Source organism: Rutilus rutilus (assembly GCF_951802725.1).
Source record: "Rutilus rutilus genome assembly, chromosome: 21".
NCBI lineage: Eukaryota > Metazoa > Chordata > Actinopteri > Cypriniformes > Leuciscidae > Rutilus > Rutilus rutilus.
Window position 1 is genome coordinate 24,646,257 of NC_140226.1, and position 17,793 is coordinate 24,664,049.

A 17,793-nucleotide genomic window follows, 5' to 3' on the forward strand; every position below is an offset into this window, starting at 1 on the left:
TAGTGTATATATTTTACTATGTTGCAATAAACTTAAATATACAAATATATTTTAGTATTAGAATAAAATAATGATTTATGCACATTTATTCTAATTACGTCAGGTGTATTTCATCATGGGCTTGGTTTAAAACTTTGTTTTAAAACTTTGATTAGTTTCAGAGCTGGTTTGGTTTTGGTTCAGGGAAATACTTTCCTTGTCGCTTCGCAACGATGCTCATTTGCATAAAGTTACAACTTATCTCATCCTTGAGTCACATGCTTACATTGTGTCACTGCAAATCACCAACTCTCATTGCAAACGAATGGCTTAGTTCTGCTGTTATTATGAGGGCTTAATGCTCATTGTGAAAACAAATACTCATGAACGACCTGACATTTTAGTTCCCCTAATGAAGCATCCGACATGCGGAGTCTGTGTGCGGTGCGCTTTTTGTGTGATCTTGTCTTCCTTCTGCTGTGTAAACCCTTCATCAGGAGATAAAACAGCAGTGCTCATAATGGAAGGTTTTCATTACTACGCTGACCTTTTTTTGAATATGTTGTGTCGCATAATTTCAAGCCAGATTTGAAATCATATCTACTGAAGGAGAACTACTAAAGCCAGACTGATAAATCTGTTATATTGTGATAACTGGGTTTTATATGAGTGCCTGATTTGATTTATGGTCTGTTTTTGCATATGAGCTCTATTTTGACGTTTCCTATGTAGCAGCAAGGCATGTGATTTCCTGTATCACGATGGGCTTTTGTTGCCTCTGAGGTTGAGCGTGATGGTTATCTGATGATGTGGAGGTGCTGATAAAGTCCAGCGGTGGATGGGAAGGGCTTAGAGGGGACAATAGATGTGCATCCAAATTAAGATCACTTCCCTTAGTACGACTTCCTGTTACTGTTTTCACCACACTTTTGACATTGACCTTCCTTACAGCATTTGACTAAATAAGATCATCACGTCTGAAATTACGGACACGCTACACAGGGTCTGTATGCTGACTGATTTGACTTTTTATGCCTAGCAACTGTTGGTCGTTGTGATTTATTGGTGTGTTCAAGTCCTCCTGGGAAGCTTTTATAGAGCAAGATAGCGATGCACTTTTTCTACATAAAATAATATGATTTTTTTTTTTTTAAATGTTGTTTATATGTCTTTGTGTTGGTTTTAATAAGTTTTAAGACAAACCATGATGTGCAAATGTATCAATCCAACACCATTGCTGAGTATTTTCTTACTTTCTATCTAACTAACGAACTAAACTGCAGTGCATCAAAGACAGTCTCAAAACCGTGGTTTGAAACCTCCCATTCCCTACTGTCACATTAATCATGTAAACAATCCCTTCAACATTTTGGGCAGGGCTTTTCCTATCATTAGGATGCTGATTGTCTGACTCTGAGATGGCGAACAGGACCCTACCCATACCCATTATCTAGGTCCCTTAACGCCGTAGTCTAATTGTATTGAAATTAATCTCTGATTTATTCTGTTTATTATACTTAGGCCTATTATTATACTTACACTACCATTCAAATGTTTGGGTTCAGTACACTTCTTTTTTTTTTTTTAAAGAACCCACATAGAACCCATTATTATCAGTGATTCTGTCTACACTGGACGCGCGCCACTCGATCCGCATGCTTGCACAGGACAAATGCATTTGAAGCGTTTGCTTTGATGTGTCCAAGGACACACTGGTGCAGACAGTGTTAGAATCTTGCAGATCATTTTCTATTGCAAGTAGTTACTACTAGTTTCATCTCAAATCTTTGGCATATACGACAAACTCACCCCAAGGACACCTCAACAACCTCAACCCCCCTCATTCAAAGATTTTGCTTCCAGCGCACTCCCGATGTTCGCCGAATGCTCCAAGGGGGCCCCCCGTTGAGAAATGCTTGTATAACATTAGCGACATATTATTAGCTTTTTGATAATGTATTCAAGCCAAAGGCTAATAATATCAATTACCATTATGTGTCTGACATTGTAGAGAGCGATACATAAAAGGCATTAGTACCATTCTGATACATTGACTTGTAGATGACCCTGTATAATTCGCTCGTCCTCTTTTTCTTCTGAATCAGTTTATAGTTCAAACATATATGGCTCAATTAAACCAATATTTCCACTTGCCATTTTATATCGTTTACAGTTGCCTGAGTAAATCAGGTAGTCCGAGCTGGTGTGATTGAGAGTTTCCGCACTGTATTTACTGTCTGTTTGTGTGTACCGGGCTTTATCCACTATCTGAAATAAGGAAACTGACTCATTCCCATGCAGGCTGACAGTTCGGTATGTGTGAACTCCTTCAAGGTTTTGACTTCGATATTATACAGTGCGACTAGTCTCGATGTGCTCCTGCACATGAGTGAGCTGACACTCTGTTCACAGTGTCAGGCTGGGCATAACACCAACAGGCCAGAGCTCACGCTCTCACATGTGACGGGACTGACAAAAAGGGTTGGATCCAAACCCACGCCGTTGCGTGGTAACCTCAACAAACTATCACTTAATCTCCATGAGTCACTAACAGCTCGTCAATTACATCGTAAAACAACTAGCAACTATGGATGGGTCAAATTTCGTTTAAACCATAAATTAAGGTAAATTATCTAGATGTGTTTAGAATATTTTTTTTTTTTTTAGGTTTATTTGAAAAACTTAAAGCCATGTTTATTTCATAGCTCTCTTTATTCTGTTGCATTTATTTGTGCTGTTATTTTATTTGTTCTCATTTTATTACTGACATTTTACTTAAAAGCAAAATAAAACTTTGCTTTAAAGAAAAGTAGATTTTTGTTCGTATATGCTGTCAGTTATAGTTATTTGAAAGAAAATCTGAATCAGCATAAATCGGTATCGGCAGGTCACAATTACAAAAAAATGGGAAATCAGAATCGACCAATAAAATTGCAATTCGTGCATATCTCTTTAATTGATGTTTTGATAGCGTTTTTTCTGATTTGTTTGATTCATTTCAGTCAGTTCTTTTGAACTGTTCGTTCAAATGAATGTGCAAAGCATTAAGTTCAAAGATTTATTTGCTTCATCACTTAAAAACTTTCACGCAAGTCCTCGTGTCCTATTTTACAGTATGCGCACTGAAATGTGTTTAAGTGGGGGAAAAAAGGAGGTTTCTCTTTTTTGGGCCAATGAATCACTCAAAATACAGAGTGTATTTTGTAACCATAGCCGTACAAAAGCACAGAAAAAGAAGTTGCTGTTCGAATATATATAAAATATTTTTAAATATTCTATTCAACTATATTGTTCAGCCCTAAACTCCATCAACCAGTAGAGATAAAAAATAAAAATAAAAGGCTATTGTCTCAAGATTTTTCTAAAGTTGAATTCTTTTGACCTGTTTGAGGGAAACGGGTGACTCACCCAGGCAGTAAAGCAACCCGCATTCGTCACTACACACCTGCCCTTTTCCTTAACAACACTGTGGCGAGTTAAGAGGCAGGCTCCTCTGTGTAGCCTCCCACAGCTCTGGAGGAAGAACCGGCTCTGACATGTGGGAGCATCTCAAGAATGCACTGTGGTTTTGACTTGTAGCAGTTAGCAAGCCCACAAGGCTTTGAGAGTGACTGTGGGGGCCCTGTGTTTTGCATCAGTGCTCCGAAGCACTGCAGAGCTGGCACAAGGTCATGGCTTCACAGAGCTATCTTTAGATTAATAAACGGGCTTCGGTAGATTAGACATAATGAAAATAAAGAGATACTCGCAGCGTTATCGGTCAGGGAACGGGGACGTGTGGGTTGAATTCTGCTGCATTATCTGCATTTCTGGCCTACTTTTCTCTCGGTGAGATCAGCTCGTATGTCCACTTATCCATCTGGAGTGGCCCAGTTTACTGGGTTGAGTGCATGATTTTAAATATTTGAGCAAAGGTTGTTGGGAAAGAGCTGTTCTGTGAAATGGGAAGGCTGTAGGTCTAGTAGCTTTCCTGCTCTCGGTAATATTTGGTTTTCTGTGGAAGATTTACTCCTCTGTAATGACAGCATTTTCACGGACGCGAGACAAACGTGTAGAGTTTTGGCAGACGCTTTCTAACCGGTAACTGACAAGAACATCCATATAGTATTGTAACTAGAGAAAGTATCTAGCACTCCGATGAATACAGAAGCCAAAGTATTTGTGCTAAGAATAACAAAAGCAGAAATACAACTAGTCATATTCAAGTCTTTAGCTGGAAGCTGCTTGGGCTAGCAGGGTTATCTCAATCTTGAAGTAAAACTACTAGGCATATATTGTCTCGGGCTCATATATTGATAATACAAATACAATGATTGATGTGATAATTCAGGGCCTTGTAGAAGGGTCTTTATTTTCATTTTCTTTTCTTTTTTATTATGTGTAAAATATTTTTCATTTGTTTTTAATGATTTATTATGTGTAAAATAATTATTTAATAGTTTTATATATTTTTCAATTACTTTATAATAGTTTTTTTAATGATTTATTAGGGCTGTAATCAACCAAAGAAAATCTTGGTCGACTGAAGTCCAGAAATTTTCGACTAAAAATGACGTTAGCAATAGGAAAAAAAACTTTAAGTTAATTAGCTGAGCACTGTGCGCAGTAATTGGTAGCCTTGTTGTCCGCCTAAATGAATTATAAATAAACATAAACTAGAAGGCTATTTGCAATATATTAAATCGTTTTTGACCTAATTATTTTGCACTGAAATGAGTCTGACACACGAGTCTGTCGGCTCTGACAGCGTTGCATCACGTGCACCTGCGCAATATCATAGCCTATGATTTCTGAAAATAGTACTATGTTGTCAACTAGTGATATCACAAGAACTTTTGAGGAATATGCAACATAATTTAGACCATTGTTTTTGTCATATGTATTATAATAACTGACAGACACTATCATTTCATCATTTGCACCTCGCACAGAGCGAGGCTGAACATAGGAGCTCAACTTCGCGGCTGAGACACGAATATACTATTAACTTAAGGCTTTTACTCTTAAACACAAACGGCACGTCCACTTTAATAAAATAATAATATTCAGCAAACCTTCTGTAGCCTACTTTCTTCAATCTGTCTCTCTTCTCCAGTGGGGTGGGTTAATCCAAAAGACGTGAAAACAAGGGGGGTGTTCTGAAGACAGACTGTTACCTGTGAAACAGAGGTGCTCTGAAAACACCCCCATTAGCAGTTAGTGCTTTCCACCTGATGAAATGAACGCGGCAAAACTGATGAAATGAACGCGGCAAAACTGATGAAATGAACGCGGCAAAACTGATGAAATGAACGCGGCAAAACTGATGAAATGAACGCAGCAAAACTGATGAAATGAACGCGGCAAAACTGATGAAATGAACGCGGCAAAACTAATGACATGAACGCGGCAAAAAATCGACCAATCAGAATTTTGGTCGAGCCAGAACGTATCGACCAAATAATCGACTAATCGACTGGGAGATTACAGCCCTATGATTTATTATATGTTCATTAATGAAGTTTCCTACAGTTCAAGCTATGAAAAAGCAGATGATCTAAATAATAATTTATTTTGAAACCAGAGTATCTGGAGTAGAATATCCTCAAACAATCAACTAAACTAAACTTTTGTTGAATTGTTGCCATTCTCTGAAATAAATAAATAAATAAAATGCCTGAATTAATAGTTTGCATCCAAAAATTAAAGGATCATCATAAAGATGCATTTTGTTTCAAAATCAAAATGATCAAAAGCACCATTTTCTGTTGCAAATATGGACTTATTGTACCTTAACTTGTGAAGTGTCATCCTTTACTGTTTGTTCCAGTGTTTCTTCATTTGTATTCACTCCATGTTTAATAAGAAACTGTGGAACTGACACCCACGTCATTATTTTTTGCATCCTTTTATATGGTTGCTTCAAGTCTTAGTTGTTTTTTAGAACACTAACTGCTTTGTTCCACTGAGGTTTTGTCGCATAACCTTTGCTTGATTGATTTTAATGAAGTGTTGCTCTTAATTTGCAGGTCTCACCACAGAGGGCCTTTATCGAGTGAGTGGAAACAAGACGGATCAAGACAACATTCAGAAACAATTCGACCAGGGTACGTACTGGTTTTAACTGGGCTCTGCGGGAAACTAGGCTTCATTTGCAGGTGTTTGATAGCATGCGACTAGGACACATGATGGAAGACATTTCACAAATTGGATAAGTGTCCCTGATAAACTCCAGTTTGAAGGGTTAATTTATATATTTGATCTTGCCCGCTTCACACTGAGTGTAAATCTCGTCACCATTTAGATTCAGTTGTTTCAGTTAGTTGTTTACTTCATTTTAATGTGCATTTTTTGCTGTTATTTTAATAATATTCATTATAATTTTATATAAAATGATTTTGTTTATTGAAAAGTTGCGTGTGTGTCTATATGTGTGTGTGTGTGTATATGTGTATATATATGTGTATATATATGTGTGTGTATATATATATATATATATATATATATATATATATATATACACACACACACACACACACACACACACACACACACACACACACACACACACACACACACTTATATTTAATTACATTTTTATTTATTATAAACTTAAGTAATATTAACAGATATTTAATAAAGAAAGGTTATATAATACAGTTTAATATATAAATGTAGTATTATTATTATTATTATTATTATAATATTTTGGGTAAGTTACTCTAATAAAAAGTCATTATTTTCTAGCTACTAATCCCGATTACTGTACTAGTTACTCTCGCTAAAAAATATTGCGTTACTTATTAATAATTACTTTATAAATCGCAAATCAACCTCGACCAGTTGAACAATACAACGATAGACATGAAACTGCTTTCAAATAAAGAATACATAATAGGATACATTTTTGCTTGAACTGACCAAAGTATTTAAAGGGAGAAGGTTACATTTAACGTTACATGCATTTAACAATAAACGTTAAATATTTATGTTATTGGTTTATAATTATTGTATAGTCTGTACAGTATGTAATACAATTACATCAGAAGTAACTTATTAAATTATTGAAAAAAATAAAAGTCGTCCCTTACTTTTTCAAGGAAAAAGTAATTAATTACTTAGTGATGCATTACAGCCAAGACTTATTTTATCGAAATATTTACTTATAATTTCTAACCTCTAACTTTCAGGACTAGTGAACACTTACCACCACTCACCAACATTCACCAGCATGAATGATGAGAAAAAGGTCCTGAATTACACAATTATGATCTAACACAATGTAAATGAACCATTCCTGTAAAAACAAACTTGACATTTGTGGCTTCTGAATGGCTTGGTGCCTGCAGACCTCCATCAAGCTGTGATTCGCACTAGTTATTCGCTTATGCAGGACATTTTTAGCTTAAATCTCCTTGTGACACATTAAAGTGATCTGTTATATTCTCTTTTTTAAACCTCAGAATTAAATAGTCACTACGCTGATGATATATTGAGGCAGTTACAGGCTAGCGGTGGGTGGTATGACCAAAATTTATGAGTAATGCACTGAGTAATGTTATTTCACAGAAACGGTTTACATCATAATGTAGTTATTCTGCAAATTCAATGATAAAAAAAGGCTTATATATTATAAAATAACCGTAACTATTGTAGATAATGCAGTGAATACAATCTTTTACTTCCATCTCATTTAATTTTTTTCTTTTTCTTTGGAACTTGATGGACAAGAACCAAATGATAAGATTATTCATAACAAATGAAGTCTGGCATTCGTGCAAAAGCAGCTTTTAGCATGTTACGTAACGCTTGAGTTAAGACAAGGGCCACAGAACAGTAAATGTTTTGCTGTGCTTAGCAAAACCTTTATGTTCTTCCTCATTTTGACTTCTTTGTGATGTATTTCCACATTTACTATATTTGCACTGCTGTTGCTCTATCGCGATCACGTGTAAATACCATCATGCTGGTCGCTATCACAGGAAAAAGGTTTATTTTATTTTGTGGCCAAATTAAATCCACTGTTGTTTTCATATATCTTTCAAATCAAACACTAGTCACGGCTGGTGAACTGGGTTGAAAATCTTCAGCCGAGTGACCACATTATTCATTCAGCGAGCCATCGTTTGCCCAAAAGAGCCACTATAGGCATCAGTCTGCCCACTGGCCCGGAGCCATTACTCTTCCTCTCTTTTTCTCTTCTGCATCCTCACGATACAGTGAATTGGGTGCTTTTTACCCCTTTCTTGTGTTCATTCAGTGCCTTTGCAAAGAGATCTAATCTGACAGCTGTCATTTCACCTTAAACCCCGCTCTTACAGCTTCTCTTTCTCCTCCCCATCCTTTCTCTTTCCTATTTATTTTCCCCTTTTTCCCATAGATTTCCTTCTATTCTGTTAAATCTACAGTATTGGTAAAGCCACTAAAACAAAGGCAGCTGGATTCTTCCACAAGCTCACACTATTTTCATTCTTCTCTCAGACCACAGCGTTGACCTGATAGTGATGGATGTAGCCGTGAACGCTGTGGCTGGGGCCCTAAAGGCCTTCTTTGCCGACCTCCCTGACCCCCTCATACCGTACTCTCTCCATCCAGAGCTGGTGGAAGCAGCCAGTAAGTATCGACACATTTCTCCATCGCTTCCTTTTTTGTCTGAGGTTTGTGGTAACGGACTGCTTTAGAACGGTTTAATTTTACTAGTTACATATTTTTTCAAAACGTTCAATAAAACTGACTGTTGTGTAGCATTCAGTGTAATGCTTTATTAAGCCTTAAAGGAGAACTCCGGTCAATTTTAACATTGAGCTCATTTTTTTGTACATTTGGAGTGCTGTCAGTACAGAGAACAACGACAAAAATCGGTGTTGCCTACACCGTGTTATCCTCTTTTTAAAATGTGCACCCTGTTGACTTCAATGGGGCAAGTTTTAAACCTGCTTTTAGCCTCTTAACATCCTTGATGTGTCATTACAAGTGCACAGGTCATGTGAGTGATTCCTTCGGAGTGAACGCGAGTGAATCTGACTGCAGTAGATGTGAAAGAAATATATAAAAAATGATGTTTATTCAGCCAGCGCACATACCTGTATTTACATCCTGTTTTCGGTCGAAGTCCGAATCGGTTTAGTACCTATGATCACGCGCGTGAACTCGACAATCGACTACTGTGGACTTCGACCGAAAACAGGATGGAAATACAGGTATGTGCGCTGGCTGAATAAACATCATTTTTATTAATATCTTTCACATCTACTGCAGTCAGATTCACCCGCGTTCACTCAGAAGGAATCACTCACATTGGCTGGGCACTTGTAATGACACATCAAGGATGTTAAGAGGCTAAAAGCAGGTTTAAAACTTGCCCCATTGAAGTCAACAGGGTGCAAATTTTAAAAAGAGGATAACACGGTGTAGGCAACACCGATTTTTGTCATTGTTCTCTGTACTGACAGCACTCCAAATGTACAAAAAAATTAGCTCAATGTTAAAATTGACCAGAGTTCTCCTTTAAGTAATATAGTGTGTTGGTGTTTTTTTTTTTTTTTTTTTTCAGTAACATTGCCTTACATTTGGTCATAAAACCATGGTACATTGGTAGTGTTCGGCACTGTCACACTTCATCTTTGAGCTTATTATTTTTTGAAATAAGTTTAAAGGCCTGTTCATACAAAATCTAATGTGATTTACCAACATTAATAAAATATTTGCTGCAGGCTAATCTTCACACCAACTGTTTACACAGTGTCTGGTATAATATATATTTTTATTATTGCTGTGATGGCAAAGCTGAATTTTCAGCAGCCATAACGCAAAGTCTTCAGAAATCATTCTACTATGCTGATTTGGTGCACAAGAAGCATTTATCAATGTTGAAAACTGTTCATATTTTTGTGGAAACTGTGAAACTTTACAGGCTGATAAGAAGATGAAGATTCAAAAGAACAGCATTTATTTTAAATAGTAAAAATAACTTGACTTTCACTTGATCAATTTAATGTGTCCTTGCTGAATAGTATTAAGTTATTAAAAAAAAAAGCACTTACTGACCCCAGTTGTGAATGGTAGTGTATTTTTTTTTTTTTTTTTTTACTAATAAAAATGTTACAATTTTGGAAATGCTATACATCATTTGCACAAAAAAAGACATTTGCACATTTTTATAAAACAAAATACAACTGTTTACCCACAGTTTGAAACAGATTTGCTGACTAATACTTTTTTGAAATTCGATTATTTTCATTATTCATTAACCCTTTAGAACCTGAAGCTAAAATAGGTGTTTTTCACATAATTCGATTTTTTGACTGTAAAATTCTAAAACAATGTGCTATCTTCATGTGCAAGGTGTCATCTTTTTCAGAAAAAGATAAGCTTTCAACAAATTACAGTTATTGACCATTATTGTGTGTGGTGAGTTTGTAAATAGAATTTAAATAGACAAAAATAAAAAAAACTACAGTAAATTTACTGATTTTTTTTATTTAGAAAAAATCATGAACGAAAGAAACTAACACTTTAAAGTTGAAAAATGAACTATAATACATATATACAAGTCTTTTTTGTGACATTGGGTTGCACAGTTTTCATTTAGGACGCTTTGTCATACACGCACACATACAAATGCACACATTCATAGGCACGCACACATACACATGCACGCACAAGTACATGCTTAGATACGTGAAAGAGTAACGGCCATCCTCCTACCAAATTTCATTAAAAATCATCCCAATCCTTCGGCTGTCTAACACTTATTTCGCCATGTATTTGTTCGTTTCTTTTATTATTTTATGCAATCCAAAACACTAACCTGCCGCGCGTCGTATCTCTCTGTTCAAATCCTTCCATCCCGCGCTGCTGTCATTTGTAGACGGAAAGCATGACATTACCGTAATAAGCCGTATATTGGCGAAAAGCGCATGGTCTACTTTCAGGAACTATTTGAATTATTTTGATAGCGCAAACGGTTGAAGAGTTACAGTGACATGAATACAGCTTGGTTGGCTGTGTCGTCGACGACACATCCGGTTTTAAAGGGTTAAGTGTTTTAGCAGGTCCAGGTAAAAGTAACTGGACCAATTTTCACGTAAGGATTGAGAAGGTTGTAGCTGAAGATCTGGGTTAGCACTTTATTTTATTGCCAGTGTAAGCGTCAACCTGCAGTTGACTCCACCTGTGATCAGATGTGTCTGACCTCAGCCTCTCATTCATACATTAGTCTTCACAAGCTGCAGGTGTGCGGCAGCGTGTCAGTAAGACAGCATTCACCTGTCACTTCAGCACAGGTTGCGACTACAAGAAAGACAGGAAGTGTGTCTGCTACAACAATGAGTACAAGTAGAGACCTGCTCGTGCCATTTCACCATTTCAACGGTCGAGTGTTTTTTCTATCCTTTGTGTGCCCGGTTTCTGCTTTCAACTACGTTCAATATTAATCCCATCACCACACCGTCTAATCCCAGCCCAAGGTAGCTGAGAAGTCATTTAAATGCATCTGCATTTCCGTTTGATGCTTCCCAGTGCTGAATCTAATCCAGGGCCCCCTGTGACGTACTCCTTATTATTTCTGATCCACACTGCTGTAGATAGATGACATTAAGTACTGATATTTCATCTTTATCTTTTCCCTCCCTTCACATATTCTCGGCCAGGCGATTGCAGCTCATTGCATTTTATCGCGAAATCTGTTTTTGATGTTTCAAAAATGATGGTTCAAATCAAATCACCTTTTTTCACGCCACCAAGTGGGTGAAAGTCTTTGGGACATACTCCAGACACTTTTCATGACATGTACATAAAATAATCAAAATACAATTAATATACGGTGTACATAAAACAAAAGATACACAATACAAAATATGCACAATACAGTGGTTTCGCATGTGCTTCTTGGTTTTCCATGTTTTGTCCACTGACTGCACATCTCTCTGAATGCTTGATTCTGATTTGCGGTTAACAACTGGGAATAATATATAAGGATGCACAGATAGTGAAATTTTGACCGATAACGATAATCCAATACTTATAGGTGACTTAAAAATAAAACACTAAAAACTAAAATCAGTCATTTTAAATGATACAAGTGAAGTTATGCATCACACCATTATAATGTACAGTATGAAAAACTAATATTTGTTTTCACTATAGATTTCATTTATCAGTGTTGTTAAATTACTAGTGTTTACAAAGATCAACTTAAAGTGGGCATTAGATGACAAGGGAAATTTAAATGAGAAAATATGTACAATTAAATATCTAAGAATCAATATGGTACCGATATATAATTCGTCCTTAATTAATATAATATGTAATTTACAAATATTGCTAGTATTATGTGTCTCATCATTCTTTCTCACATAACTTAAATCAGGTCTTTATTTATTTAGGAAGTAATAAGCGGGTTAATGAATAAATAGCTAGTTATTATGACAAAATAAACCCTAACAGGAAGGAGTTTATGCCCTATCTATTTCAAAATCTGTGACGTTTTATTCCACAATATTTCCTCCCTTCTCTAATGAGTTCTCTCAATGTGTATTTTTCTAGAAATCGTAGATCATTACGAAAGACTGCAGGTGCTCAAGGAAATCGTGAGAAAATTTCCTCCTGTGAACTATGAAGTTTTCAAATACGTCATCACTCACCTCAACAGGTAAAACTTCGGCTGCCCCCACTTTATTAGTGTTTGTTAATGTCCCGTTTATAATTTATCCCAGTGATCTTTATTTTTAAAGAGGTTGATTTCCAGATTTTTATTGTACCATTATGAAAATGTATTTAGTCATTTGTAATGTCCTTTCTCCACCAGGGTAAGTCAGCAAAGCAAGACAACGTTGATGACGGCCGACAATCTCTCCATCTGCTTCTGGCCTACGCTCATGAGGCCTGATTTTGAGAACAAGGATACGCTGTCCACCACCAAACTCAACCAGTCCGTCATCGAGTCCTTCATCCAGCAGTGCCAGTATTTCTTCTATGGTGGTGACATCACAGAGCCCTCCAGCGCTGAGGGGACTCCTCCTCCACACGGTCACGGTTTGGAGTCTCTGATGGCCCTGCAACTCCCTCCTCCCCTCCAACCACAGCAGATCCAGCACCCGCTGCCCCCCGAACCCCTCATATAGACCCCCCAGCTCACGTTCGGCTGCGTGGAAGCCTCCTAAAATAAGAAGTGAAAAATAGCTTTTTTTTTTTGTACAAAAGATGTGACTTGCAGAAAAGATTAGTTTTTTTTTTTTAATTCAATTTTTTTGTTCCTGAATGAGAGTGAATAAAAGCTGTAAAGAAAAATTGTAAAGAAAATGTCAATGTAAATTTGACAGTAAATGTGCACATTGACTAATTTCAAACATCGTGAACACAAGGAAGATATATTTATGAAACACTTTTTGACAAGACAATGGAGCTGTCAGTCACTCACTAAAAACCAACGCCACATGCACGGCTTGCCATAATGGCAAAATGTGCCATTTTTCCGCTTGTGTTTGTCCCCTTTTTATTTTACAATGGACTAAAGATATATTTTTAGGAAATTTTTATCTTAAAGACAGCAGTCGTTGTTGGGGTGGTGGTGTCCCAAGGCGTTTGGGATTGAACTAACATGAGTTTATAAAATCAGGGGCGCCTGCCTAGGATGCACTTTGTCCTACAGACATTGAACCGGGAGCCCCTCGTACTCTGGAAACCACAGAAAGGGAAACGGCCCACTGCAACCATCTGGCACATCTCAGAGATCCAGGCGTCAGAAGACGCTTGGTTATCTCCGTCTCGTTTCATGTTCGTTCGTTTCGGTTCCGCAGACCACCGGTTCTTTTGATTCATTTCGTGAACTGAATTTGCATGTTCTTTGCCACTTGTAATAACTGAAAGAGTTAACGCGGAGGAAAACCGTAAATGCTTAACTGTTTTTATGCAAGACTTTTTTTTTTCTTTTCTTTTTTTTACCTAACTTGTTGAAGGGAACATTAAACTGGGGTAAAATTGTTATATTTGTTTGTTTGTGTCATGCCATAGTTCAACTTTTAATATCATTATTTTGGCTTTAATTATTTCCCTAAAATAGGAAAATATAAATATCTCTATATATACAATATATATATATATATATATAAATATATATATATATAAATGTCAGCATCATTTGATGGCTGATGAAACAAAAATCACGGGGTACTGGAGCTCTGTATAATCTTGTAAAACATATAATCAGATCTCTGTGGTATGATGTATTAAAATTTGGGGTTAGATCCATTGACTGTACTTAATTCCCTATATGAAATTATTATTTTTTTTTATTTTTTTTAAATTAGATGGTACTGAATTTTGTTCCACTGTAACAGATGCTGTTAGAAAGCTTGCATTCTTTGTGTGGAATACAGCACAACTCAGAGATGTTTAGCTGTGTTGCGGGAGCTTGTATGTCAATGGATGGGAACAAAAATGACAAGATTTATCTCAATTGACTCACTAAAACGGAGGAAAGGGCTCAATAGGGTAAGTGTGCAGCTGCTAGGATCCCATTTAGTGTAGTTAAAAAAAAAAGAGCAACATTGTTCATATGATTGCCTCATATGATGTACAAACTAAATATTTTAACATCATCTGCTATGTATTATAGTAAATAAATGATTTTGACAAATGATGTTTGCCTGATGTTCTTTTTCAGTCGCACATTATATGAAGAAACAGCCAATGGTAGCATGCCTTTAAAATGTCCCCTGCAATCAGGGTTGCCAGATCTGTGTAACAAAACCAGCCTATTCTGGCCAGTCAAAATGATCCCATTTTTAAAATACAGATTAATGTTAATTGTAACATTTAATAATACATCATTAGAATCAAGAGTTGTTTCCGGTAACATTACTAAAAGGGATTGTTCACCCCAAAATGAAAAATTTGTCATTGTTTACTCGAACTCACACAGGTTTGGAACATGAGGGTCTCTCTTCTGTTGAACACAAAGATATTTTGTTGGATGTTGGTAACCAGACCGTTGATGGCATCCATTGACTTTCAATACTATTGTCGTCTTTTTTTTTCCTACTATGGAAGTCAATGGCTAGTCAGCTGTCTGGTTACCAATATTCTTTTGGTATCAATATTCTCAAAAATCTTTTGTGTTCAACAGAAGAAACTCATACAGGTTTGGAACATTATGACGGCGATTAAGTAATGAAATTTTTTTTTTTTTTTTTTTTTTTTTAAATGTTACCAATAAAATGATCGTACCTTAAGATTGACAGCTGGTGAACAAATCCTTCAGTGGGAATGGTAATCCTTTATTTTTTTTAACAGTTAAAAAAAAGAAAAACTTTTTAGTATTTGATATTTTGTTCTGATTTTACTCTTCTTCTTGGTCTGTCATACTTTTGTGCACACAAGCTCCTCATCAGTCATCTAGTACAGTTATAGCCTATCATTGGAAGAATATAAATTGGGTAAAATATCTAAACACAAGCATTTCAGTCAAATTTAACGTATGCAATACGTGGGGTGAAAAGTTAAAAAGTAGAAACACGTAATTGGCAACCCTGCCTGCACTGTTGCTTTGCTTTAGACACATTTGTCAGTGAGCGCCGCTGCGGACCTGTGAATGAGGAACGCCACCTTCAGGTGAGGTTATGAACTACACTACTCAATCCAACAGTCTGCGCTAGGCTAGCTACTGCACTTTATTTGATTTGTTTACATTATTAGGCAGAAGATACTATCCCTGTGTGTTCATGTTTTGTTACGAATATGCTAACACAACTAACCACAAGCACAAAATCGAGCCTATATGATCAATTTTCGACATTTCTTTGAATGGAAGTCAATGTTCCACCTGGCTTTCCCTGGAGTCCTAGTGTGGCTGAAAGCTTTTGCCATCAAAGGTGAGAATTTGAAACGGCCACATACAGTGAAAGGGAGATTTTGTCATCATTTACTCGCCCTCATGTTGTTCCAAACCTGTATGAGTTTCTTTCTGCTGTTGAACTCAAAAAATATATATTTTAAAGAATGTTGTTAACCAGTTGACAGCAACGAGACTTCATTTCAGTTCTGATGGGAACAATGTTAGTCACTTACAGCTGCTCGATCATAAGAGTCCAGCTGGCTAAAATGACAATAAAAATGACAATCACATCATGGCTATTTCCCCATTAAAATGGCACACTGCCACATTTTGATTTATTTCGTTATCAGATTTGAAAGCTTCTGTAAGAAGAGAGCAAAAGGCAATAATGGCAGCAGGATTGACACTGAATTAGTTGTCTTGCAATGTTCAGAAGAGATCACTGTGAATTGACTCTGATTAATCATAAATAGTAAATATTTGTAAAAAAAAAAAAAAAAAAAATCAGACGGTGTATATGTGTATATATATATTTTTATATTTTGTCCTTAAGTGGCATTTATGTTCATTCAAAACTTTCTAAGGAACATGTTAGTATGATAAAATCACATTTTTAAAGCTCTGAGGGACCGGCTGCCAGCTGGCCAAACAAGCCCATATCAAATTTTAAATGTGGCATTTCTCCACATCAGTGCAATTGTTCACTTTAACACTTTCAGATTTGTGCCGAAAACCACGGTGGTATCTTTTTTGGCCTTACACATAAAGATCAATGCCAAAGGCAAACACATTTAAAGCAGACAGTCAATGCAACATGATACAGCTGACTAAAACATCTCTGTCAGTGTACTCTCATTCACACTCATGCCAGGGAACAAACATTTGTTTTTTTGTCCTACACAGAATTGGAGAAATGTACTGAATGAAAAGTGAGATTTTTTCAGCCTCTGCCTAAATAAATGTCAGAGCGTCAGGTCCTGAGATAAAACAAAGAAATAAAGAGTTTTGGATTCTTTGGGTGAAAAAGTAAAACAGCTCATCACTCGGATTAATTTGCCCAAATTGTTTGCAATATGCACTACATGGGTGAATCTCACAAGAACATGTCCTAGTCACATTTCATATGTATATGTATATAAAACAATAAAGAGTATGTTTTTGTACCAATAAGATTTTCACGTTTTCTCCCCAAATCTCATTACTTTATTAAGAAAAAAAGAAATTGTTATAAAAACTAAATACATCATGCTGAACGCTAGTTTAAAACATTTCTGTATTATGAGAATGAAAAATGATAATCACCTTTAATAACAAAAACATCCAAGAGAGAAACGTAAAAAAGTATATATATAAATAAATGTTAATATCAATATTTTACTTAATATACAATTTAAATAATATGATTTAATGGTAAATTATTATTTTTAATGATTAATGGTAAAGTGACCCAGACATGTTTTTCTGAGACTCACATACATACAAACTTTAGAGGGGAAAAAGCCATTTTGGTTTGATCAGACAGTAAAACATCCTCTAACAGATGACAACACTGTGCTTCTACCCTTTGAGCTCTGCTGCATATGGCTGAAATCTTTATTTCACATTATCATAGAGTACTAAACTGATCCACCGCTGCACTGCTTTAAGTAAATCGATCAGATCTTCTCAACTAATGAACAAAGGCATGTGGACAAGATGATGAGAGAAAGCATCAGTCCAGGTACTGTAAAAGAATCCTGAGATCGATGATGCTGCATTTTGACCCTTGACCCTTCCAGTTTCTGATTGGCTCCATCAAACCGCACGACAGCAGTTGGAGCAAAAAATGATATAATCATCGGTTCATTCATCAGGACAAAAAACGTGTTTGATTTAAGCCAATGAAATTAGTAATGATCTACAGTACGCCATAAAAAATACAAGAAGCACCCCTTATCAAAGTAACTTATATAATCATTGACCAAAAATTATCGTGTTTTTTTTCATGAATAGGCCATTAT

General features: G+C 36.2%; 1 protein-coding gene across 1 annotated transcript in view; it reads left to right on the top strand.

The window, feature by feature from the left end:
* arhgap5 (Rho GTPase activating protein 5) overlaps positions 1-13,271 on the top strand; it is a 36,112-nt gene extending 22,841 nt beyond the window's left edge. The window contains 5 exon segments of the mRNA XM_084392812.1: positions 5,988-6,065; positions 8,440-8,571; positions 12,505-12,610; positions 12,767-13,028; positions 13,030-13,271. Of these exon segments, the coding sequence (XP_084248938.1) occupies positions 5,988-6,065; positions 8,440-8,571; positions 12,505-12,610; positions 12,767-13,028; positions 13,030-13,140 (689 nt within the window). The 3' untranslated portion in view covers positions 13,141-13,271.
* Positions 13,272-17,793: the final 4,522 nt, after the last annotated feature.